The sequence below is a fragment of the Numida meleagris genome, chromosome 11, assembly GCF_002078875.1.
Source record: "Numida meleagris isolate 19003 breed g44 Domestic line chromosome 11, NumMel1.0, whole genome shotgun sequence".
NCBI classification, from domain to species: Eukaryota; Metazoa; Chordata; class Aves; order Galliformes; family Numididae; genus Numida; species Numida meleagris.
Genome location: NC_034419.1, coordinates 11,797,487 through 11,823,589, shown reverse-complemented (window position 1 = coordinate 11,823,589; position 26,103 = coordinate 11,797,487). Strand labels below are relative to the sequence as shown.

The following is a 26,103-nucleotide window of genomic DNA, read 5'->3' as shown; positions in this document are numbered from 1 at the left end:
GGGCAGGGACTGGGGGTCTGAGGAAGTGGGAGATGCGCTAATTGCCTCAGACAGGCGTAATTGCTGCAATTCAGAATGCTAAAAATGTGAAATTAGGAATAATCAATGGATGTTTATGATCTGTGTCTATACCATGAATTCAGCTAATACAGAGTAATTACACTCTTCTAATTCCCGGTATTTGTCATCATTCTGTTGCAGAGGAGTCCTGCAGAACAATAACAGCGGATTGGCTGTGCTAGAGCTGCAAACTGTGGGCTTAGCACGGCGCGAGCTAATTTCTCTTTTAATGGTAAAAGCAGTTATGATTTCCCTTATTTATTCCTCTCTCCAAGCGCCCGGGGCTGCGCCAGGGCTGCAGCAGGCGACGGATGCGCTGCGCAACAGCACCACCAATTGCCGTGCCGGCTCCGAGCACCCGCCCGCTGCCGCGCTCCCCTTGCCAGGCAGCTCTTCTGCTGCTCGCCCCGTTCCATGGCCCCGTACCTCCTCCCAGGACTCATGCCCACAACGGCCACCGCGATCGGGGTGACCTCCGCGAGATGCGTTCTCAGTTTGCCGACGTGACTCATCCTGCAGGTAACCCAACACCGCTGGTTAAGGAACTTGTGTGTGCGCAAAGTCAACTGCCAGTGGTGCAGTTGATGGTACGGCTGATTAGAGAAGGAAGCCTCCAGCCTCTGGCAAAGAAGGGGCAGCCAAGGGCACGGCATGCGGGGCTCCCAGCCCCACAGCGGCATCGAGACGGGGAAAGCGAGCGGTGCTCCAGCAGCAGCTGCAGGCAGGAGGGGATTTGGCTGCGGTCCCGCTCCCAGGCACAGCTTGGTCACCGTCGCTGCCCCGCAGCCCTGCCCGCCTCCTGCATCCTGCTTGGCTCCGCAGTGGGAGTGGGGCCTCTCCCTGGTTAACCATTGACTTGTATAAGGGGATCTGGCCACAGGCACCCTCCCAAGCAGCATGCAGCCAAACGTTTTGATGGGCCGAAGAACTTAGAAACACTCTGGCAAGAGGTGCTGCTCCGCTGAGGAGCTCAGCAGTGCAGACAGGCAGAGCTCCTGGGCCCCTGGGCAGGCTCTGGATGGAGCCCATGCCTAAAACGCCATGGAGCTCTTTAGCGCTATTTATACAAGAACCTTTTTGCTCCCAGAATGGCTTTTAAGCGAATAGGCTTCAGGTTTATTAGACAAATACCTCTGGTTATCGCCCGCTGTCCTCCGCGGCTCCTTCCCTCTCTCTCTCTGCCGGTGGCTCTGGCTGACAGCGGAACACTGCGCTCTTTCCAGCACAAAAAAGAAAAAGAAAAAAAAAAATCAATCCAAACAATTAAAAGAGAACATAATAGAAATCCCAGGAGAGGGCTGCCCTCTTGTAATGCAATCAGGTTCCATCAATTTCACCGCCAAGGGACTTCACCCAATGAATTTTACCTGGGATTAAGGTGAAAATAAATAGCCCGAATAAATAAATGACTTCCCCAAAGTGGTAGTGTTTATTGGTTTATTTTTCCATTTCTCTCCCTCTGCAGTGAAATCAATACGTGCATAGAAAACCGCAAGCTGGGCAAAGCACTGCGCAGTGGGGATACACAGGTGGGCACGTGCCCCCACGGCCACTGGGACCCAGTGAAGACATTCTGCAGAACTGGTGGGGTTTGGCCCCACTTTCTATGCCCCAGGTCTGAAGGCACTGCCGGCTCCAGGCTTTATTCATTGCATTTGAAGGGAGCTCAGTGAGCTCCAAATGCAACCCACTACCAGTCTGGAGGTCTCCGGACTTGTGGAGGGGGATTTCAGTGACATGGGGCCATGGGGCTGGCAGGGACAGGCCAGGGGGCATGGGGCAGGGCTGTGGGGGGATGCGGGGACACGGTGCTATGGGCATTTTCCCCAAATGCTGGCAACGGGAAGGGACCCGGGGCAGGGCCAGGCAGGAAGCAAAATTTCTCTCCTTCCTCATAGCATAGGAACCTGAAATCAGCCTTCAGCCCAGCCCTGCTACAACCCATTGCTTTTTATTTACCCTTCAAACAGGAAAAGCAACTCTCAGCGCAGCTCCTTGACAGATTTTCTATGCCAAGCCTCACAAAAAGGCGGCTGCAGTCACCAGCAGCCCCTTAACTCCGAGCGCAGCAGCACAGGGCACACGGCCACAGGCAAGGCTCTGCCTTCAGGCTCCAGGGTGGGCTCCAGGACGGACCACACCAGGCTGTGACCCCAAATTTGGACGGTAGGATCGGGTCCCCCCGGGTGTCAGTGTTGTGTGTCCATGGGCGATGTGGTGGCAGCAGGGAGGTGGGCAGGTTCGGGTAGGAAATGATTCGTGATCCCACTTGCAACCCCTCTCAATCCGCATGGGTGAAGACACTGCACAACCAGGAAAAGGGAAAACATTTCTGCTCCTGTGCCACGTGTCCTCAGAGCTGGTGCTGCTCTGCCAGCATTGGGAATTGCTCCCAAACTCTGCTTCTTGTTAGAAATGCCCAGAGCTGCATCACCATGAGCCCAAAAGGGTGTTTGCAAATTAAGGGGATGAAAGTGTCAGCTGAACAGAGAGAGAATGAAATCAGCCCTTGGCACCAGTTCCTTTCCTTCTCATTTAAAGAGAAGACTTTGCTCTGCAGACCTTTCTGACCACGCCAGCCTAAATTGCAGGCTGTCAGTGGCATTCTGCAGTCCGTAACATTTAAAACTCACCTTGCATCATCCCAGAAGGAAATGACACAGGGTTGTGACTGCAAATACAGCACTTGAGCTCTTCCTTGTCAGCGGCACAAGGAAGAGTTCCTGGGAAAAGGACAGTAACAGTGAGTGACAGGAGATAGCCCAGGCCTGCAGAAAGACTCTGATGCGCCAGAGCCAGGACTTTGTCACGTCAGGGTGGGAACAATCATGTGCCCAACAGGAATCCACACATCTGCGGTGGCTTAGTTCCTGATCTTAAGTCACTGCAAATATGCTTAACAGAGCAATTACTTTTTCATCTAATATCCGCCTGGTTTTCGTGGATTACAGCCACGCTTCATGGTGTTTCCCCTTGCTCAGGGTGACACGGGACCGGTGACAGCCCCTCGCTGTGTTCCCTCACCATGCGGGTGACAGGTAAGGACGGGGATGGGCATTTACTTTTCCCAGTCCCATTTTCTACAGCTTTTTATGCCTATTTCTCATTTGCATGGCCCCTTTCAAGCCCATCTGCCCTGCCCTCCCCTCACCAGCATCACAGGAAAGGGCGTTTGTATGAGCATCAGGTTTCTATAATATTTGTGTAGATTTCAGGCTGTTGTATATTTCCCAGTGAAACCCTCGGAGGCTGAGAAGCAATGGCTGCTGAGCGGTTCCTGCTTCCATAATAGCCATTCAGCTGTAATATAAGTATATTTTTCTACCCTGTTTCCGTGCAGGATCAGAACGTTTTGCTCCAATGAGTGTTGCTTTAAAGCCAAATACCAATCACATTTGTATTAGCAGCTGCTCGGCTGTAGCTGGTGACTAATTGGGGGACAGCAGCCCTCCCAGCACTGGGAAGACAGGAAACACTTGCATTTACACTGCTTTCTAACTAATTATCAGATTAACTTTGATGCAGAAAGGAGCATGAATAATGCCCTCCGGTTGAAGGGTGATGCTGATCTGAGGATCACCACTCGCTCTGGAGACATTAATTAAGAGATCAGAGTTGTTGCAGAGGATAAGGAACGGAGTGTTGGCCGCCAGCCGTGCCACAGCAGCCACCCCATGCGTGGGGAACCTGGGGACACACAGACTGCGGGATGCCCCGGGGATGCCCGGCCCTGACCCACGGGCTCCTCTCCCACCAGGTGTGATCCGGCTCCTGGCGCTGCTGGCCACGCTGCTGGGCTCCTGGTTCATCGTGCAGACGTACCTTGAGCACAGTGGGAGAGCTGTCAGCCTGCGGAGCTGGTTGGGTGAGTGCACGGCGGTCCCCGGCCCGGGGCACAGCCAGCAGCTCCATTATCCAGGCAGGGTGGGGACGGGGCGGTGGGAAGTGCTGCGGGGCCCAGGGATGCTCAAAGCCCTGCGGAGAGGTTTTGCAGGGCCCACGGGGTGCTGACCTCTCCTTTGTGTCCACAGGTGCCACCAGCAAGCCCATGAGCAGTGAGTACAACTCTCAGCTTTGTCTCCATACACAACACTGCTCTGGGGCTGAGGACGATGTTGGGAGTGCGACGGCTGCTTGCAAGGCAAATGTCTCACCCTCCCAAATGCAGGGGGGTTTCCCTATGGCACACAGCAGTGTCTTCAGCAGGCACACGGCCCTTTACACATCCCGTACCTCAGCACAACACTCCCAGGCCATGGGCTGCAGGAAGCCAGCAGGGACCCTGCAGCCATGCATGCACATGGTGAGGCCACGGGCCCCACACCAGCTGAAAATGGGGAAAGTCGGGGCAGAAAACCCAGACAGGGCTGGGCGTGAATGGGTGCCAGCAGCAAACGCTCTCTGTGACACCCGCCCTCTGTTCACACAAAGCAACGCCCAGCACCGGCTCATCGTGCTCCACCCCGGCCCCATCACCACCCATCACCGGCCCTAGGACAAGGCTGGCACGCGCCTCACCCCACAGCACACCTTGGCAGTAGACACGTCCCCCAGCCCCAAGGCCCGTGCCCCCCACACAGCTCCCTGCTCCCCCCAGGCCCGCCGCAGCCCCGCCACAAGTGTGAGAACAAGAGGGGCTGCCCCGCCGACCACTTCGCCTTCCGGATCATCAGCGGCGCCGCCAACGTGGTGGGACCTTCCATCTGCTTCGAGGACAGGATGTAAGCAGCACGGGGCGGGCGTGGGGTGGCAGCGGGGCGAGTTCGGCCTCTGCCCAGCAGGCTGATGGCCAGCACAGACCACTGGTGGGTAAGCGACGCTGGAAAGTGTTGCCTTTGTGTTTGGGGATGGTTCACGGCCTGCTGCCACTCACCGGTCTCCGCTTTCCAGCCTCATGAGCACCGTGAAGAACAACATTGGCAGAGGGCTGAACATTGCGCTGGTGAACGGTGAGTTGGGCCCCGGTGGCCCAAAGGCTTTGTGCGCAGCCGGCTTTAGCACGGCATCAACCACGGTTCAGGAGGGGCTGGGCCCCAGGGGAGCTTCTCTGGAGACCCACCCTGACTGTCTTTGGAATTTTCAACCCTCAGGAAAGAGCGGGCAGCTCCTGAAGGTGGGCTCCTTCGACATGTACTCGGGAGGTAAGCGCGGTGCCCTCGGTGCCAGCGGTCACCAGCGCTGCAGCAGCTCTGCTGTGTGTGCAGATAAGGGCTGCTGGACTTTGGCCAGCTCCGGTGGCGTACGTTTGCCCATGGTCACAGCTGAGCTGGGCTTCTGGCTCCTTTCTCACTTATAAAAGCCTGAGAAACAAAATCCCACTAAACTGAATGAGTCAGGGCAGCAGAGGGCTGAGAGAGGCTGCTTCTTGCACTGTCAGCTGTTACCAAAATCCACAATTATGGCAGGACTCCTCAAAACCACACGCTTAACAAAACTGTCACAGTGCCGATGCCTTCTGAGCCTTTCCAGGGACCAATCACCCTTTAAATCTGTTGGTCACAAAACCTGTATTGGTAACTCTGGAATTTTTAAGGAGAAACACCAACATCATGAGAGTTCCTGCAGTTTGTAAGTGAGCCCCGAGCAGCAATCAGCTGCCGTGCCACTAGATGGGGCGTTGGACTCGAGCATCCCACGCCGTGGATGCAAGATAAGGAATAACTCCTGCAACGTGCATGAAGCTGCTGCCACCAGGCAGGAACTCTGCAGCCAGCCTCGTTCCTGGTGCTGGGAATTTAATTCACGTGAACAAGGTCTCACAGCTAGTGAGCAAAATTAGCAGTATATTTCTCCCTATAGTTGTGCAGCAGCAGGCAAGCAGCAGTCTCGAACCTTCCTATCACCAGTACCATGCACGGCCCTACTAAAACCCTTTTCTTTTTCCTAACGCTCCTCCCAGACGTTACACAGCTGGAGACCTTCCTCCAAGAGATCAAGGATGGCACCATCATGCTGGCAGCCACCTACGATGACGCTGCCACCAAGTGAGTTAGGCCCCACGCGTGACCCTAGGTGCCCAAAAACCAGCAGGAGTGCTAGGGCTGGAGGTGCTGCTGCCACCAACCCCCACGGCCATGTGCTGCCAGCTCTTTCTTCTCAGAAAGAGCAGGAAGGCACTGGCACTGCTGCCCAGGGAGTGGTGGAGTCACCGTCCCTGGAGGTGTTCAAGAACCGTGGAGACGTGGTCAGTGCGCATGGTGGGGGTGGGTTGGTGGTTGGGCTCCATGACCTTAGTGGTCTTTTCCAATATTAACAATTCTATGATTCTGTGACAGGAGAGGCCACCCACTCAGCACGCACTGATGCCTTTTTTCCCTCTCTTAGGATGAACGCCAAAGTACGGGCACTTTTTTCATCGCTGGGCAGCAGATACGTGAACCAGCTGGGCTTTCGAGACAACTGGGTCTTCTTAGGGGCAAAGGGGCTGAAGGGCAAGAGCCCCTTTGAGGAGGTGCGTGGCCTGGCTGCCATCTCCCACATCTCACCCACCTATCTGCAAGCTTTGCCGTGCTGCAGACATGCCCGATGCCACTCACCTCCTCATTTTTTCTTTCTCTCATTTTTTTCCTGCAGTACATCAAAAATGACCAGAAAACAAATAAATACGACGGCTGGCCCGAGCTGCTGGAGATGGAGGGCTGTGCCCCCAAGAAGCAAGATTAGCAGGGACACACCGGCAGCACACCTGCATGGAGCCCCAGCCAGGTCTATGTGGATGCCAACCCTCCTGGACTGACTCAGCCCCCCAGCCCGGTCACACAAGCCCGGTGGTGGCTGCTGGCTCCCAGGGCCCGGTGTTCTGGCGCGGGGACAAGCGGTGCTCGGAGCAGCCGCAGTGTGCAGGTGAGCAAGTGCCCAGCCAGGCTCCAGCCGAGCTGCCCTAGTCCGTGCCTATGGGTTGATGTGGGGTATTTTATTTTTCTATCTTCATAACGAGCATTTTGTGATAGGTTTTCTAGTTGTTTCTTAAATAATATATCTAATTATAAACCTCTACCTCGTTCCCTCCGTTTTCAAGCATAATCCAGGCTTTTCCCCACAGGCCTGGCATTGCCAACCCCTCTGCCACCAGCTGGGCATCCCCATCACCCATCTGCTGTCACAGCAGCACACATGGCTGTCCCCTTCCCACAGACGTGGGGATGCTCTGGCCCCAGTGGTCTTCATCTCCATTGTCAACCCCCCTCCACACCTTACAGCCACAGTAAGGCCACGGAGATGGCTTGCTGGTCAATGAGTGCAGACAAAGCATGTTGCCCACCTTGTTGCTCTCCTTCTGGATTAAATCCAAGCCAAACCCTCCAAAGATCAAGACAGCACCAAAACCCAGCACCGCCATCCCAAATCAGCAAGACGGCAGGTTTTCCCTAAAGAAGGAAAAACCCAAAGCAAAAAACCCCAACCAACCATGGCAGAGGAATCCCCTGCTAGCTGTAGTATTTTATCCAAGCTTATCCTCCTGCGCTCTTAGCGTGCACCTGACCGCTCTGCGGGAAGCCCCCGCCATACATCGATCCCTAAATCTGCTGCAGCAGCAGCAGTTAATCCCGGGCACTGAATCAACCCACACTGCAGCAGCAGCGAGCACCAGCACAGCCCAGCAGACACAACAGCCCTCGCGCCGCACACCCCGCTGCACCGCCAGCAGAAATATGCCAGCTATTTTAAGCCCCCTCAAAGGATCTGGATTCGCTTGTAAGCCAAACTGAAAACAGCCTGGGACCCGTAAAGGCTGTTGCAAACGGGAAAAGCAGCACCCAGCAGCAGCTGCAGAGGGGAAAACAACCAGTCCCGTTTGGCTTCAGGAAACTCTTCCTGGCCCTTTGCAATGCGTATTGTTCTGGCTTTGCACCAGAAGCCTTTCAAAGGAAATGTATGTCTCAGCATGCTACAGGCAGCTATGAGGAGCTCTGAGCCCATCGCTGAGCGTTACAGAGGTACACGCAGTTTGGGATCAACAGGGAGAGCTGAAGTGCAGCTCCTGTGTGACCTCGCTCCGCAGCCAGAGCTCTGAAGAGCCCTTCCTCCCCAGGTTACTGCACCCTGAAAAATAAATCAAAAATCCCACAGTTTACTGGGAGTCATAAATACGGCTTTAAGGGCCGTGATTAATTAGCAAATTTAATTTGCTTATCAAGGGCGATAGCTGCACGGACAGCAAACACCAGCTGAGGTTGTTTTTCCATCTCCCCACTGTTTCGGAAGGTGCAGAGATGCAGACAGTGCCTACCTGGGCGATCACACTCTGTCGCGGCACCGTGTCCCCAACTCGCACAGCCCCGAGCCCTGCCCAGTGCGGTGGCTGCAGCACCCGGGGGCATCCACAGGATCAGATCTGCAAAATCCAGCACTGCTGCACAGCTAGGACGCAGGGGCTGTCCTGCCTTATTTTGGGGTACGGATTTATTTCAGCAAAGTGCCAGAGAACAAGCCAGGAAGGATGCCACAGGCGAGGAGCGCCGGGTGCCACGCGGGGCCCCGCGGCTGAGCGAATCCGCGTCCTGTGACATCTTGCCCTGTCAAGTGCAATTACTGTAATCTTCCACAGCCTCTCAAAATACGGAGCCCGGCTTAGAAACCGGGCATCCGCAGCATGAAAGCTGCCTTTGTGCCCGGGCAGAGCCTGGGCTCGCGCCAGCCGTGAGGTGCACGAAGAAAATGAGTTCTCCACGTGCTGGGAGAAGGGAGGAGAAGCGAGCCCTCCCGGCCGGCCCCACTGCAAACGGGCTGGAGCTCACCCGCCTCTCCCCGTGGGGACAGTGGGGGCACTGGGAGCTGCGTGGCCACCAGAACCCACGGGCATAGCAGGGACAGTGCCAGTGGGGCACAGCCGAAGTCCTGAACAATGGGAGGAGCGCATGGGAAGAAGGTACGTGGATGCGGGACGGAGTGGGGGGGTTGGGGAGATGGCACTGTTTGCTCACGTGGGGCTTGTTTTGCTTGCCGTGTGCTACAGGTGGTGACAGCAGAAGGGGATTATAGTGGGACTGAGCTGCTTTTAAGTAGTGCCACCTGATGGGTTCGGTGCTGGGGCCCTGCTGGGCCTTTGGGGACAGCAAGAAGGGAATGCGAGCATTGCATTAGAACAAAGTTTATGTTTGCGGGGAGAAATGTCATTTTTGCAGAGCAAGCCCCAGCACTAAGCTTGCACCCAGCTTCGGTCCCCGTTCCCCATCACCACTTCCTTGCTCCTGACTGATGGAAGCCGGGGTCAGCCACCACCCCACAGCACAAGGTGATGAGCACACATCCCTTAGGAGGGCAGCCATTGAGCTCCAAAGGGAGCAGTGCTGAGGAGTCCTGAGCCAGGCGGAGGTGCTGGAGGTGGCTGTGCTGTGGATGTCATTGGGTGGGTTTCGCTTTGCCTGGAGATGTGTCACTACCGCACGGTTGGGCTGCCCTACTCTGGTGTCAGCTCTTCCATGGCTCCCCTCCCAGCTCCCTCCACTAGGTCAGCAAAAACAGAAGGGCTGTCTGAGTTCCTGACCCACATAAAGCTACTCAGATTACAGACTGCTTTAAGAATGCATTCTCAATTTGTCAGGAGTAATACCAGGAAGGTCCTCCTGCTTTCCCCCTGTTCAGCCTCAAGCAACAGTCTGTAGGCTTGTGGTGTCCTAAAGGCTTCAAGGAATCCAAACTTCTTTCACTTTCTATCAGAAATTTAAAATGAAATTTAAAGGAAAATCCCTCAAAAAAGAGCTGGGCTAAGACCCTAATTACACACAAGCAGCACCCAGTGACCCAAAACAGGCACCTGATCTTCATCCAGGCCTTGGCACATGTGCATGGCATTACCGAGGCTGGGGAAATAAGGTGGTTAGGTCAGCCTTGGCTCGGAACTCAGTGCTCCCACCCATCTGTGCCATCCTCCTGATGGCTCTGGGGCAGCTTTGCTGCTGCTCCCTCTCTCCAAGCAGAGCAGGGCCAGCAGGGCTCACAGCTCAGTGCTTTACCCGAGGGGCAGGGTGGGTGCATGGGGTGGGCAGCAAAGCTCTGCCTCCCACAGCCCCTGCAGAACGCAGCACAGGGCACTGCCAGGCACGGCGCTCGGGGAACATGGGGGCAGAAGGAGGGCCCTGCACTGCATGCCAGTGCTGCCCATCAGCAGTCTCAGCCAAGCCCCTGCCAGGCTCAGAGCAGAGCAGCATCCAAAGGCCAGCAGCGGGGATGTGGAGTGCAAGGCAATGCCCTGCTCCACAACAAAAGGGGCTGGAAAGGCTGCCAGCGGGGCTCCGAGGACATGGCTGCTTTCAAAGGCTGCAGCTGCTCCCACAAACCTCCTCTGGCATCAGCACTGACAGCAGGACGCAGAGCTGTGCCCGGAGCTCTTTTCTGCAAGGCAAGGACCAGAGCCAGCCCGGGGCCCCCTGCTCACAGACCCTCACTGCTCTGCACACCACCAGCCCCTCTGCACACCCCCAAAACAAACCCTTCCAATGACCCCACCAGTACAGCCTTCCCAAAAACAGCACCAGGGTTTGCACCGCGGTCATTTCCCCAGGGAAAGTTCTTCTGTCCCTGAATTCCCAAGAGTGTCACTTTACACTAATGTCAGATGAGCTGAGATTAGGAGAGCTTTGCTCTGCTGCTGAGTGAAAACAACAAGAGGCAGCACGCCAGTGCTGGGGATGGTCCTTGTTCAGCATAGCAGCACCTGGTGCCCACGCTGAGCTCCTCTGTGGGGATGGGACAGGCAGCCAGGGCTGAGCACTGAGCAGCGTGCCCAGCATCAAGCAGATGAGCCCCAAAGCAACCTCATCCCATGGGCACAGCACTCAGCACCATCTGCAGAACCCATCCGACAGAGAGCAGTGCTGCAACACCAGGGCAGGGTTAAAAGGAGACTTTAAAAGTCCATAGTGTTAGATGAAAGCTCCGACTGGATGAAAAAGCTGGTTCTTGCCATTCAAGAGCTTGGAAACCCTTATCCCAACTACAAAAATCCTGGGCCCTTGTATTGGAAAATGCAGGATGGAATAAGGCAAACAAGAGGCACTGTGTCTGCGGCTGGCAGAAGAGAGGCAATGGGAAAGGAAAGGGCTGCTCCATGCCAGGGCCACAGAGCACACAGAGGAAATGGCCACAGCAGGGCCAGCACCGTGCCATCCTGGCACGGTGACACCTATCACACGAGGCTGGAGCAGCAGGCCCAGGACATTGTTTTGTGGCACTGGCCCTGGGAGCACGTCCAAACCCAAATGGCAACTGGGAGCCACAGTGCTCCCATGTCCTGAAGCACTGTGCCCTATACACCTGCAGGGAGAGTGTGGAGATCGCAGCATGGCTGTGCAGCAGCTGCCAGGTTGGGGATGGCTCAGCGGTCCCCAAATAGAAATGAACTAATGCAATTAAAGGCTTGGTTGCTTTGCTGCTGCCCTCTGCTCTGGGGGTTCGCTCCAATGCACCTGCTGCCTTCACAAAACCCCTGCCCTAGTGGGGGATGCTTCACCTCTCTGCTGCCTCCTCCATCTGCAGTCAAACCGTCTCCCTTGCAGCCCCTTCCCTCCTGTCCTGCTCCTTATAAACCCCATTTTCATGCAATCCCTGCATGTGACACTGAGCTCCCAGGCTGCCGGCGCAGTGCATGGAATAAACGCTGTCCTTATCACTCATGTGCCACGAGCCTCACTTTCTGCAAGGCTCATCCTTCAAGGCCCTTCACTGTTCCTTAATGGTCTCTCTGTAGCATGACAGCGATTCGTTCCACAGCTGCCAGAGCTCTTTGTGCCACTGAGTGATGCTCTTCCCGTGCAGGCAGCGGCATCCCTAGAAATAGCAGAAACAGCATCAGCACTACCAACCCTACAGCACCAGGTGGAAACAAGCTCCTGAGACAGGTTAAAATCGTGGTTCACCCATTGCAACCGCCCACCTGCTGCTAACAACACTTGGGTGGGCGACGCTGGTATTGCCAACCTAGTGCAGGGTGAGAACTGGGCTCTGCCCAGCAGCAGCACCGCCCACTGCTCCGAGCAGTGCATGAGGTCGGTCCCCATTCCCCATCCCACCCTGCAGGAGGGCTGCATTTGCTGCCCGCCCGCCGGCCGTGTTTGTGACAAAGCCACGCAGAGGTCAGCGCGGCGCTCATCCGTGTCAAATGGTGTTGTCTTTATGAATAAAAGACAACTTTATGAATAAAAGCGCTACGTGAAGCGTTGGCAATTTTCCACTTGACTCAACACAGAGTGGCCACCGGCCCGGCGCGCCCCTGGAGCTGCATGGGCACAGTGGGGGCCCGGCCCGGCCCCCTCCTGCACGCACAAAGCCACAGACTGAGAGTGCCCAGCACCCCCGAGGCTGCTGCTTGTCCCCAGCCTAAGAAATGCTGCAGATTTGTGGAGGTCAAAATAACAAGAATGAAACATAACACCAAGAACTCGATCTTTCTTAAAGCCCTTTGCAACACGATAGGGAGAACGACCGTGGGCAGGGACAAGGAGTAACACAAGCTCAGGGTGGTGAACCTAAGCACCTGCAGGCCACTGTGTGCCCACCTGGAGAAGGGAGCAGGGTCAGGGGTTGGGCTGTCCCACATCACTCCTGCATCCCGCACCGCCCTCAAGAAACACTGGGTCCCCAAGAGGGATGTCAGTCTGCGGCACGGGGACCCTGCACAGCGGCCCCATCCCTCTGCACGATGCCACTGCTGCTCCCAGCCGCAACACGGTGCTGTGCCACAGCGAGGTGGGCAGAGGATGGGCAGAGCCAAGCTCCTCACCGAGCATCACTCTGCCTCTGAGACAGAAGAGCCCAAAACGCAGCCAATGGGAGGCAGAGGCCATGCTGTGTTGGGACACTCTGCCCATTTTCTCTGCATTTCTCCTTAAAAAGCAAATGGGATCATCTCAGCAAGCATGTGCACCAGCTTGGCAGGGATTGCAGCAAACAATCAGCCCGGCAGATTGCTGTGCACTTACATCACAGATGGGAAAAAGTCTCACTAATCCTCAGAAGTTTCTTCCAGTGGATGATTTCACTGAGGTCTGGATCACTCCCAGTTGCTGCAAATGAGCACAGATAGAGCAGAATTCAGCAATAATCCGTCAGATTTGGGCAACAGTTTACACAACCTCTGTGTCCAGGAGCGTGCCAGAGACATTTTCACGTGGAGCACTGGGAGCAGAGGCTGTTTGGGGCTTATAGAATGAAGCTATAAGATGCATTGTGGATAACCCCTAAATCTCATGTACTGTGGCTTCATCACATGCAGAAGTGCTGGCTTTGATCAGGCAGCTAGTTGCAGGTCATCACAGCTTCCTTCAAAGCCTCTGGGCTGAGCAATAATTCAATCAACAGATGTGTTGGCTGTAGCTTATGAGGTTGCAGCTTGTGGCCAGGCTCTGAGCTTCCTGACCCACAAGTTGGGCAACCTCCAGCCCCGCTGCTGCTTCCCCAGGGCAGACTCAGATCAGTTCTCAGCCTGGGTGGTGTTTTGCCCACACTAAAACCTCTTTATTGCCATGATCTGACTGTAGCAATTTCTTGCCTCACTCATTAGCTCAGACTTTGGTCACTGTGCAATATCAATGTGATGGTGCTGCACCTTAACGGCACTCGTATCCATCTTCACCTGTCTGAAGCCATCCTCCACTCCCTTTCCAAGATGATGTTTCTTTTCTCTAACTGCTTTCAGCACAGCACAAACATGATCCCAAATCACCAGCCATCCATTTTGCTGCCAGTATCTATCAGAGTACCCACGTGTAGGACAAGCACCGCTGATCAATGGTTTGTTCAGGGTTGGTGGCCTCGAGCTGCAGGATCGTGAGCTGGAGAGCAGGATTCTTGCTCAGAGCTGGAGGTTCAAGGCAGCCTACACCTGAGGAAATGCCTCCATGAATTGATGCAGGAGCTCTTTGACATGCACTGGAGTCACAGAATCATAGAATCATGAAGTTTGGAAAGGACCACTGAGATCATCTAGTCCAACATCAACCCATCAGCACCATGCCCACTTACAGAATCACAAAGGTTGGAAAAGACCACTGAGAGCACCTAGTCCAACCACCAACCCATAAACACTGTGCCCACTAAGCCATGTCCCTAATATCAGGGGCAGTGCACTGACAAAGTGAGACTACCTACTATTTATACTGCTTTACTACATTTAATCCCACTAATTGCCTTGACTTGGTCACTACCACAGTCCCCACTGCATTTGTCCAGGGTTGGGAACCTGAGCTCAGCTGGCAGTGGTGCTCCCTCCCACCCAGTGCTGGGAGTGGAGATGTAATAGCAACACAGCCCAGCAGGACCAGAGGAGCTGAGCAGTCCATGATTTACAGCCTGGCATGGCACTGAGCATCGTGGCTGCTGGGTGGCATGCCGGAGCTGTGCCGGAGCCATGTCAGAGATGCGCCAGAGTGATGCCAGAGGAACCGGAGCCACCAGCTCTCCATCTCACCCTCTGTTATAGGCCAATACCTGCACAATCCTTGCCAATTCCCTCCTCTCTCTCTTCCAGAAGGAATATTCCCTCCAGCCCCGGGGTGCCGGCAGCAGCGGGAGGCCCACAAGCAGCAGTTCGGGTGAGTGGGGGTCTGCAGGGTGAGCGGGGAGGAATCCAGCATCACTCAGCCCTTGTCTGGAAAGCACAGCCGGGAAGGGGTACAACACTGGGGCGTGGAGAGGAGGAAAACGTGGAGAGGTGGAAATGAGAGAATGAGGACCCTGGCCTCTTTCCTCATGGGGTTGGGAGCATCCTGCACCACAACTGGCAGTGCCCCCACTTTCCTTATCCCTTCTGTCTGAATGGAAATGGCTTTACCCCATCTCTGCCCACCTCCCAGGACCAGTGAGCATCTGCAAGCCTGGCACGGGACAATGGGCAGCACCAGCACCCACCAAGAGCCCAAAGGAGCTGCTGGGCTACTTCCCGTCCTTCTCTCTTCTCCATCTCCTCCACCCTCGGTGCCAGGACAGCCCCAGGGCACAGGGCCAGGCTGCTCCCAGCCCAGCGCTCCCCCCGTGCCCTTGCCCCCAGGACGGCGCGGTGCTGGCGCAGTGGTGTCGCAACGTGCCGGGAACGATCACGATAACACGAGCGGTTGCCCTGGTGCCGGGCTTTCTGTTGCAGTGCTTTGCTGAAGAGAGTGGGCGTGCGGCTTCCTCTGGGCCGATCTGATTTCTCCAGGAGCGTGGTTTAAGGCACACTCGGGAGAAATCACCCTCCGTGGAGCAGGGGCACAACACCTCAGTGCCTGGGGACACGAAGACCTCTTCTCTTTGCGGGGGTGAGAAAACCCACTGGCTTATTGATTTTCTGGGGAAACATCAGCCGGCAGCGAAGAGCAAAGGGAGCAACTTTTGGGGTCTATGGGGTCCCCGTGGGGCGGCAGGGAGGGGGCATCCACGTGAGCCTCCATCCTCGCCCCAACGGAGAGACCAGGCAGGAGCCAGGGAGCCTGACGGACCCGGCCCAAAGGCCAGCAGCGCGAGCACAGCAGGCAGAAGCGGCCGCCTGGCCCCATGTCGTGGGACGCGGGGCAGCACGGGGCCCCCGGGCTCCCCGGGGGCACACTGCGGAAATCAGGTAAGCACAGGGCCCCGCATCCATCCCCGTGTCCCCACGTCCCCATGTCCCCTCCCTGCCTCGGGCAGGGGCTGCGGAGCCCCATGGGGTTCTGCACCACGCCTCTATTTGTGCACAGGTGGCTCTGGACTCTGCTTTAAGTTTTGTTTGGGATACATTAGGTTTCTGCAGCACTTCAGTGCTGCCCAGGAAACAGACCCATGTCCCACAAGAAATTCCCTAAACCAACACACGGCACAATTTGATGTTCTTCTCGGGGTGGAGTTAGGCTGGACAGGGGGTACTGCTGGTGTAACTGCAGCGCAACGTGAAATGATTTTCTCTGCATTCCACGAAACCCCTTTGAGCTACCTTAAAACATTCATTAATGATTGATGCGTGTCTCCACATAGGGAAAGGCACACAGCAAATATTTGATGACATATTAAAAATAAGTTTGCGATTAGCGAGGGCTGCTGAGCATCTGTCACTGCTTAACAAAACGAATCGAATCGCTCCGCATGCTGCTCACAAAAGGAAGAGGGCGGGCGTCCCTGGTAATCGTTAACAGCGGGATCCCGGCCCCAGCACCTTGCTTATCACAGTCCAAGGTGATTAAATGAAATTATTAACCAACATGCCTACCCTCAGCAAGAGGAGAAGGCAGGGCAGAGACTGGCGAGCACCACTGTGGTTCTTTCCCTTTCTGACCCCATGACCCCATGGCGTTTATTTTGACTTTCGGCGCCCGCTGCTCCGAGGAGCGACCCCACGGCTGGGACCCGTTTCCCACGGCGGCCACATCAAATTACATTTGCCTCATTGCATTATAAATACCAGAATTCGGCTTGCTTAATTATTTAAAACCCTAGATTAAAAGCAGACAAAGGCTCTTTGCTTCCATCCCGGAGCACGCGTATCATTGATCGATGACGCGGTTGTCCGGTGACAAGCAAAAGGAGCGTGCCAGGCCCCTGGGACGCAGCACTGATGCAGCACGATGCAGGGATGCTGAGACACACGGGGCCCAGCAACAGGGAGAAAGTTTTGTTGGGAGTTTCATTTTTAAAAAATTGCTGATTTCAGGCGAGATGAGGCTTTTACACTCACATTATTGCACAGCTCTGATCATTTGTGCAAGTAGCTGTGAACCTGCTTGGGCAACACCAGGCTCTCAGCAAACCAGAGGCTCTTCTCCCAGTGGGCATTTCTGCCCAGGAAACCTCAACTCAGTGGTCTTAAAAACCCAGAGCCAGAGCTGTGAGTTGTAAGTCTGCACTTTGGTTGGGTATCAGGAAAACTTTCTTCTCAGAAAGAGTGGTGAGGCGCTGGCACAGGCTGCCCAGGGAGTGGAGGAGTCACCATCCCTGGAGGTGTTCAAGAACCGTGGAGGTGTGGCACTGAGGGATGTGGTCAGTGGGCACGGTGGGGGTGGGTTGGTGGTTGGACTTGGTGATCTTAGTGGTCTTCTCCAACCTTAATGATTCTGTGATTCTTTGATTCTGTGATTGTCCCTCGGTTTCATCTCTCCCTCCAAGCACCAGGTTCCACAGAATTATGAGTAGTGCCTCTCTGACCCCAGCTGCCATTCCCAGAGCAAAGCCTTCTGCCCATTTTTACATGGATGACATTTCACAGAGCTTTCATTCTCTGCCCAGAAAGGGACTCCCATAAAATATTTTTAACAAGAGCAGTTTGATCATTTCCTGCAGCTATTGAAAAACCTCTCCCTAGATGCTCCCGTCGGGGAATCAGTTCTCAGCAGAAATAAAAGTCTGCCAACACTTTGATGGAAAACACTCCATTTTCCCTTCAATCCCTTTAGTGCTCTCCCCTCAGGAAGGGCAGATGGAGCTGGGCAGCCAGAGCAGCACCCCGCTTACCTGCCCACCAGGCCCTATAATCCCCTTACAGCATTCCTGGGGATTATTTTCATCTCAGCAGTGGGAGCAGCGCAGGCTGCGTGGCCGCCATGCAGAGGGACAGCCCCACACGCAGACAAAGCTGTGAAACTCAACATAAACGCTCTGCAGAGGGCACCTCCCCATGCCCCAAGGCATTTCATGTCACTCCAGAACTGATTTTCTTCTTCCCAAAAGAAGAAGCAATTTGGGCAAGGATTGCAGACTGGAGATTTTACCCAAAGTCCCCCAGGATTTATACGGATTTCCAGGAATTTGAGCTTTGCTTGAAGTCAGAGCAGACCAAGCTATTAAAGTCATTTTTCTCCTCCAGGCAGCCCCGTGCCAGAGCGGGGGCAGTGGGTCTCCAGCATCCCCAAGGCGGGGAGCTCATCCCAATATCCACCAGCAGCCTCAGCCCCCAGCTCCAGGCACTCCTCCTCTGTGCGTAGAGAATTCGCAAGGAAACACAGCTTTCCTAGAGAGCCTCAGGCTTCTAGAAACACGGAAAGGGAAAATATTCAAGAGCAAGCAAAAGGCTGAATTTGTTGAAGCTGACACGGCTACTTTTGAAAAGCAACAGTCCAAAGCAGATCTATCTGAAAGGTCACACTGTCTTTCCGAGTACAGCTGAGGGTGTCAGAACGCACATGCATTTTTTTGTTTATATCTTGCCAAGAACAATATAAAAGTGCCTGGCACCTATTGCTGATTTATGGCGGTGGCCCAGGAGGTGCCGGAGCTGAGGCTTGTTCATTGATCTATGGCCGAATCATGCAAAACCAGACATCCTGCTGTAAATCCTCCGCAGAGACCTGCCTTGATTTACACCGCCGGCACTATAAATAATGACACAACGCAGCCTGATAGCAGTCTGTCTCCCTGTACACGGGCATGAATTACACCGTGTCTTGAAGATGACAGATCTACTGCGGGAGAAGCATTTTGCCCGGGGTCCCTCTCTGCCAGCCTGTAGCAGAAAGGATGCCCCGTCCTTACTCCCAGCATAACCCCCAGCAGTGCTCCGGGCCTCATTTTTCTTTTTATGCTCAATGCAAATGCAGGCATTCTTTGAATTGCTCCACACAAATATCTTGTGAAGATTTAAAGTGGGGTTCCTGTGGAGAGGTTTGTGGTTCCTCCCCAGGTCACCTCCTGTCGCACAGCTGGCCAGCGGTGCTCCCACTGAAAACACCCGGCACTCTTTGAAGTTCCTCTTTTTTGTTTGAAGAATAAAGCCACCGCTTTGCCACGGGAAAGGGGAGCTCACCCATTTCATTCACACCAAAACAACCCTTTGCTTTTGTACCTTCCTTTCTTGCCTTCTGCTTGCCTCTTTTCCCATGAAAAACAGGACCCCCAGAAAAGGGACGAAACAGAAGAACAGACTCCAGCAACGTTACCCCACCGAACACCCGATGCACTTTCCACTGTCCAAAAACCAGCTTTCCTTGAGCAGCAATCAGCCATCGAATGGCGCTGCCCTCACCCCGGGCTGCTCCCCATGCACCCCACAAGCAGGGCGAGGTGCAGCCTCAGCGCTCAGCTCCTTCCCACCCCAGCAGCACCTGCGATCCTGGACGAAAATAACCTGGTACAGGAAACCTCTGCTTCAGCTTCCCCACGCCCTTTGAATATGTACCGAACTATTCACCCCAATTACACTCTTAACTGGCTCCAATCTGTTTTCCTTTGTTCCCAGAGCAGCAGGGCACTGCCCACATTAACATTCAATGAGAAGTTGTTTGATACTGAATCATTTCTTCAGCGGTATGATTTCTTACACAATTCTGTTTGATTGCAATCCACTTTACATCTGCAGAGTACTTACTGCCTATGAAAGAACGACCTAGCCTGCTTTCACTTGCTTTTTTTTTTATTTTATTGATTTCTCTTTTAAAAGGATTTTATTCCTTTTGTACATGAGGCTGTGATAAGAGAGGGAGACAGCATTACTGAACAAAAGCTGTTTTCCTTGCTGTTCCATCAACCCATATGCCTTCCCATTAGGTACCCCAAAATACCGTAATAACAGAGTGCTTGGAGCTGCCTACCCTCCCTTTCTGGTACTTCTTGTTCTTGCCACTAAACTCCCAAATTCATTGAGTGAGTCCTCAGAATGAATGGCTCTTCCTGGCCCCTGATGAGGCCAAGCCCTGGCATAACTGCAGCCAGCACAACTGCACCCCGCACTTAAAACACAGCCCACAGCGTGCATCTTGTCTTACAAATTGGTGCTTTGCAATCCCCTTGTGTGGGGTTTTTTGTAAAGGTGAGATGGAGCGCACTTGGGAAATGCCAGCAGTGAGCATGCCCTGCGGTTTGCCTCAAATCCAACCCGCAACAGCTTAGAAAAGAGTGGGCCCTTGTTCTTACATCCAGAACACACAAATTATTACAGCATGATCCTGTGCTGCACGTGCAAATTACGCTTTCCTTGGCACTGGGATGGATCCTGACATTTAGAGCAGCAGACTATCAGCAAAACCCATTGCTGATGAGAGGTGTCGGCCACAGCAGCACTTCCCAGGACCTCCAAATCCTGCAGCTCCAGCCCTGCACCTGCTGTCAGCTCCAGCTCAGCCGATCTCACATTGATTAGTCCTTGCTACCAACCACTGCAGCCACCAAAGCAAGCGGCTGGCAACTCATTTAGAAGTGATCTAATTAATACGTGTCTCTCCAAAGGGAATATTTTCTAAAGGTGCACCAAGCGCCCCAGCACAGCTGCTCTCGCCCAGGGAGCAGAGCACAGGTGGGCTCTCACGGGCGCACCCCACCCCCAAACACCTCTCTTGTCTTCCAGCGTCGATGTACACGGAAATACAGCGGGAGCACTCTGACAGCGGGAGCATCCTGGCTCACCCGGACTACATAGATGGGAACCCAGACCTGATCAAACCTAAAAAGCTTCTCAACCCCGTCAAAGCCTCCAAGAGCCACCAGGAGCTGCACCGAGAGCTGCTGATGAACCACAAGAGGTGAGGGGAGGTCACAGTGGTGCGGGGCCCAGCCCCAGCACCAGCACCACCTGTGGTCTGGAGGGAGGGATAAACCCTGTCACTTGCACATGGACACGGGGTACAACCCACCAAAACACTCAGAAGAGAGTGATATGCGATAGATTATTTTCAAACATTTTCAAAACGCCCTAAAACATTCTGACACAGCCACACTCTGATCTCTAATTAGAAGGAGTAGAGCCTCTGTTCAAAATGACTGTGCTCATCATGAGGGCCAGGCACAGGCGTTAATTCAGCCAACAACAACCCTGCCAGTAGGGTTCATTGCTCAGTACTGGCACTGCCAAGAAGCAGAAGAATTACAGGGGCTGTGCCCAGGCCGTTCTCCAGCACCAACACAGTCATCTGAACTGGGCAGGTATTCCTAAAACACTGTAACATTGGTTAAAGCATCCTTGGCCAGGATCTCCCAGCACAATCGATGCTATCATCTCTCAAGCAGGTTTAGGACAGACATCAAGTTAGCACAGCACTCCCAGAGGGAAGGAGGAGCAACATCCATACACAATCCTAAATCACCAGCAAATCCAGCAGCTTTACTGTCTGCAGTGTTCATATTGAGGGGAGGAGAGGAGAGAGGAGGCTCTGTGCGTGCTCCCATCTCTGCTTTCTCCCGTAGGCAGAAGCAGAAAGCAATCCACATCAGCAGCTTGTGCAACAAAACTTTATCTTAGTCAACACCTCTAGGCACTAACAGGATGGGCTGATTAAATCCAGGAGCAGTAACAAATGTAAAGGCAATACCGCAAACTCTGTGTCTCCAGCAAGCCACGGCAGGCTTACCTTCTGTCAAGCCCCGGGCCTGTCTGCCACAGAAACCCTCATGTTACAACACCTCTCCTGCAAATATTTCCCTGGGATTTCCAAGACCTCAGCCTGCTGATTCCAGTGGGTGTTCAGCCCAGTCCAGGAGTGGTCAGGCTCTGGTGGCAGAGATGCAATCTTCAGCTCCTCCTCAAAAACACGACTTCGGCCAACGACTTCTGTGATTCCTTCCACAATTATTTATGTTCCAGTTGCTACTGCAGAAGATAATCTATTTGAAAGCTGCCTTGATCTCTGCTTCATAACTTGTTCAGCAACACAAAATTGTGGCTGCAATGAAGTCCGCCCAAAAGTCAGCAAAGGTTTGGTGATGTGCACAGCCACATACATGCATTCAGGGGGTAGAAGCAGGTAGGAAAGTGGCTGGGGTCAGCTGCAGGAGATAAACATTAGTGCTCAAACTCAGGCACAGCAGGGATCACAAACCCCAGCTCTGGAGCAAGCCGAACTGCCAGGACAATTACTGCAGTTCAATGACTACCCCTGCTGGTGGAAAAAAAATCTTCATTATTATAAATTCCCTCAGCACGGCTGGAGCTGTCACCCACACAAATGGCAGTAAAACCAGCCCGAGCCAACAGGACGGACTATTTCCCTTTCTGCACAGAAAGGCACAGCACCTCAGTGCTACAGCATTTGGGACGGAGGCTCTGGGAGCTGCCAGGCAGGCATGGGGACAGTGAGAAAGCAGCCCCTCATTTGTCTCCTTTTGGTCCACAGAGGCTTGAGTGTGGACAGCAAGCCGGAGTTGCAGCGGGTGCTTGAGCACCGACGGCGAAACCAGGTCCTCAGGCAGAAGAAGGAAGAGGAAGAGGCCAAGAAGTTGCAGTCTCCCTTTGAAAAAGAGCTACTGAAGAGGCACCAGCGGCTGGATCAGGTAGGACCAGGCTGTCAGCCATCCCCGGGTTGTTCTAAGCACCCCAGGAGATGGGCGGCTGAGGCTCCACTCAAGGAATAGTGTTGGCATCCCTCCACAAAATGAGAGCCAGGGTACATCCCTCTCTACCATCCCACACAGCCGCATTGCCTCATCCTGGCAATGAAATTGCTCTTCAGATACAGCAACCCCTGCTTGCCTAGTGGAGATGTTCCTCCCTAGGGAGAAAACCAGGCGTGCAAGTGTACCTGGAAAAAAGACTGATGGTGAACACAGCTTTAGAAAATGAGAGCACCAACGTGCAGCACAAAGTTATTCAATTCTTGGCAATAATAACTAGACACATGGCAATAATGAACTCGGGGTTTTAAGGTGGATAATGCACTTTCGTTCTTTAGAATGTACAGATAATGATGAGTCTTCTTTATTACAGCTGGAGAAAGAGCAGGAGAAGCAGGAAGACCATGCACCAGAATTCATTAAAGTCAAAGAAAATCTGAGAAGAACATCAACGGTGACTGGGGAAGAGAAAGCAGCGTAGCTTCTGCCAAAACCCAGCGGGGATCCCACCAAGGCTGATATCTCTGTACATGGTGGACACTCACAGCCACATCTTTGGGGCTACTCATGTCATTAACACTTGCTCCAGTAGAAGGCACAAAAAAGGTTTTCCCATCCCAGGAAGGTCTCATGATGGAAAAGGTGAAGTATTCACTGAAGAGGTCCTCACATGAGGTGGTGCAGAGAGAAGTGATGTCCCTTTCCTCCCCAGTTGTGGGAGCACGCTAACCTCCAGCTAACTCTTGGTTAACCCTCAAGACGTGGCCAAGGTGTGAGCCAGGGCAGTCTGTGGAGGGACAGGCATTGCCAGGGGTTGGGAGACCCACGTCCCCTGGAGGTGGGCTCACCAAGCAGGGCAGCAGGAGGGTGGCTGCAGCTCTGGGAACCTCCTGGCAACCCAGCATGGTGACTAAAGGGACAATCTGCATATCACTGGGAACAGCCCAAGGGTTACTGGCACTGCAGCACCACACAAGACAAGCAGTGCCATCACATTACGAGAAAAATCAACTCCTGAGTGCCCACACCAACTCAGCACTGCAAGGCCAGGTGCCACTTGTTCTTCACGAGCATCTCTAAGCTGCATTTCAAACCTGCTTGTAAATAGCTATTGAGCTGTTTGCCTTGTTCCATGCTTAGGCAGAAAATGCACAGGACTTCCCATGAAAGCCCCAGGTGAGAGGCAAATGCTCGGTGCAGAAATCTGGGGGCTCAGCATGGGTATGAGTGGAAGCGTGCAGTGAGCAGGCAGCAAGGTCCTGTGGATCTGGCAGAGAGGAGCAGAGATGAACTGCTTCGTGTCTCCCTGCTGAGCCTCAGCTCCTCACTCTGGACATGTGCCACCACAGCAGCCGGCAAAACCTGTCCTGTGATGCCATGCTGGTGTCAGGAGGCTGGCAGGGGTCACAGCTGGCACCAGCACGTGCTAGGGGGCTATGGGGCATGCAGGTACTGCTGCAAAGCTGCTTCTCAGTGCTTCTCACCCCTTCTTCCAGAGGACAGTGCTGCCTCACTCCAGCTGCCATGTCAGAAGGGTAAACATCTTCTTGCTGCTGGCAGAGCAAAGCTGAGGTAGATGGTGCCTTTGCACCATATATGGATGGAGCACACCACATTTATGGGGCACTCGTGCCCTGAGATGTTCACATCTAGAGCTAAAATCACTCCTTCACATAGATCCCAGCTTCTCACATAGTCCTGCTACATACAACGCCTCTACAGCAAAACTCACTGTCTGTCTTCAAACACTGGTTCTTAAATGGCAAGAAATAATGGGCATGGTCAGCTGGGAAGGTGATACCTGGTTAAACAGTGTCCACCACTCACACGTTCAGTGGATCCATAAGTGAATTAAGGGAAAGGAAGTGTTTATCACATCTTTATCAAGAAGCTACCAATCCGTTCTCCAGTCCCTCCGGCACAGCAGGGTGTTTCACTTCAGAGGATTCTGCTCAGCCTGGCGGCTTAAGTAAGCATCTGAGCCACGTCACAAGTCAAGAGCAGCAGTACAGGTATGGGGCCTCTGCACAGCATTGGATCACAAAACCCCTGGCCTGGTCTCAGCCCTTGAGAGCCCCGTCTCGCAGCACTGTCCCTGTGGCAGCTTTTAGCCTCTTGTCCATCATGCTTATTCTAAAGAGGTTGTTGTTTCAGAAACCCAGTGCATATGGTTCCTATGGGTCAAACACGATCTGACAGGATTTGTTAGGTCTTTTCCCACTGTGAAGCTTTTCATATAGCCTGTAATTAAAACCAAGAGGGAGAAGCAGCACTGAGCACTTATTCAGGAGGAAAAAAAAGCCAAATTTCTCTAAGAGAAAAATATCTTGCTAAAGATGTTTGTACAGAGCTGTACAGAATGCTTTATAATACTCCATCGATAGCATCAGTTTCAATAACAAATCAGAACATACTGAGCTGTGTTTTTGTGAGCAGTCATGGCACAGATCAAGTAACCTTGATCAAAGAGCTCCAAAAAATTAAGCAAATTATTTTGTAATTTTGCCACAGATGGAAATGCGCTCCAGAAGAGACAATCTGTCACTCCATATGCACCGGTGAAATCAGCGCTATCGGTGCTCCCTGCCTGGGACAGGGGCACTTACACACGTCCTTGGGTGGGAAGCTGAGTGCTCAGTGCAGGAGGAGAACATTTTGCTGTGGTCTTCTTGAATATTCGGTATTATCTGAAAAAAATCAAGGCGTCTTCCTTTCACCTTTTCTGGTGTCCACCAAGCATGGAGAGGGGCTGCAGTCTGGGATAGCTGAGTGGCATCAGGTGTCCAGAAGGGAAAGGGGCGGCCAAATAGCACTGTCCTAGCTCAGGCTGTGCTAATAGTGCCCAAAGAAATCATTCCAGCTGCAGAGAGACAACAGAGTCCAAAACAGGCAGAGAAGGCAGGATCCAACACTGCAGGACTCCAACAACCCCAGCGGACATTCCCAGCAAGAGGTTTTGGGATATCTCTGTGCATCCTTTCCTTTTAAACAAATTCTTGAATTTGGGGCCTAAGTCCCTGTGTCCCTAGAACACGCTCCTAAATAAACGTGGTGTATCCAGAAGATGCAGATGAGCAGAATACTGACAGAAGAGAATTTTTTGCACTGTGTATGTTACCTATGTGGTGTATAGTTTCTACTGTGTTGGTGTTCATACGTGTGTATAAATGCATGTTGTGCAATACTACATTAACTGTCATGCTCACACTGCTTAACGCAGACAGTTCTGAAGAAACAAAACATCAACCCACCCCCTATGCCCACAGCCACATCCCCCAGAGCCACATCCACATCTTTCCTGATCACCCCCTGAGACGATGAGCCCACTGCTCCCCGGGCAGCCTGTGCCAATGCCTTGCCACTCTTCTGGAGAAGAAATTGCTCCTAACATCCCACCTGAGCCTCCCCAGGCACAACTTAAGGCCATCACCTCTCATCTTATCGCTGTTACCTTGGCCTTATCGCTAGTTGGTATCAGAGGCAGCTCACGGCAGGACACTACAGCATGCTGAGCTCTGTGCTAACCCTGAACAAAGAACAGCAGGGCTCGCCCCACTGCCCCACATCGCAGGTGGGGTGGGCACTGCTGTGCCGGGAGCTGGGCCCAGAGCAACGGGAGTGCTGGGAGAGGTGCACGGCGGTGTGCGGAGCGGAGGACGGATGGGCTAAAGAGCAGCGGCCTTGGGTTCAGGAGGGGTGGCACAGGGGGGAGGCCTGTGGGAGCTCCCGGGGCTTCAGCTCCTCAGAAGGGTAAAGGAAAGGTGCCAAGGCAGGGAAAAATCTGCACAGGCTCCCAGGCACACTGTGTATTATTCCTGTTACTATGGCCCCCTGTACAAGTCC

General features: G+C 53.7%; 2 protein-coding genes across 3 annotated transcripts; both read left to right on the top strand.

Annotated features, from left to right (window-relative positions):
• Positions 425-7,056, top strand: FAM3D (family with sequence similarity 3 member D). Of its 2 annotated transcripts, none has more exons than XM_021409161.1 (11): positions 425-579; positions 2,031-2,226; positions 3,012-3,098; positions 3,818-3,925; positions 4,092-4,115; positions 4,658-4,781; positions 4,951-5,009; positions 5,151-5,201; positions 5,960-6,044; positions 6,385-6,511; positions 6,634-7,056. In XM_021409161.1, exons 3-11 carry the CDS (start codon positions 3,086-3,088, stop codon positions 6,721-6,723), a joined length of 681 nt encoding a protein of 226 aa, XP_021264836.1. In that variant the 5' UTR covers positions 425-579; positions 2,031-2,226; positions 3,012-3,085; the 3' UTR covers positions 6,724-7,056. The 2 variants fall into 2 exon arrangements, with proteins under 2 accessions (XP_021264836.1, XP_021264835.1); XM_021409160.1 differs by having other exon boundaries at positions 429-579; positions 3,042-3,098.
• Positions 14,625-25,808, top strand: FAM107A (family with sequence similarity 107 member A). The gene is made up of 4 exons (XM_021409162.1): positions 14,625-15,595; positions 20,282-20,456; positions 22,044-22,200; positions 22,634-25,808. Exons 1-4 carry the CDS (start codon positions 15,532-15,534, stop codon positions 22,739-22,741), a joined length of 504 nt encoding a protein of 167 aa, XP_021264837.1. The 5' UTR covers positions 14,625-15,531; the 3' UTR covers positions 22,742-25,808.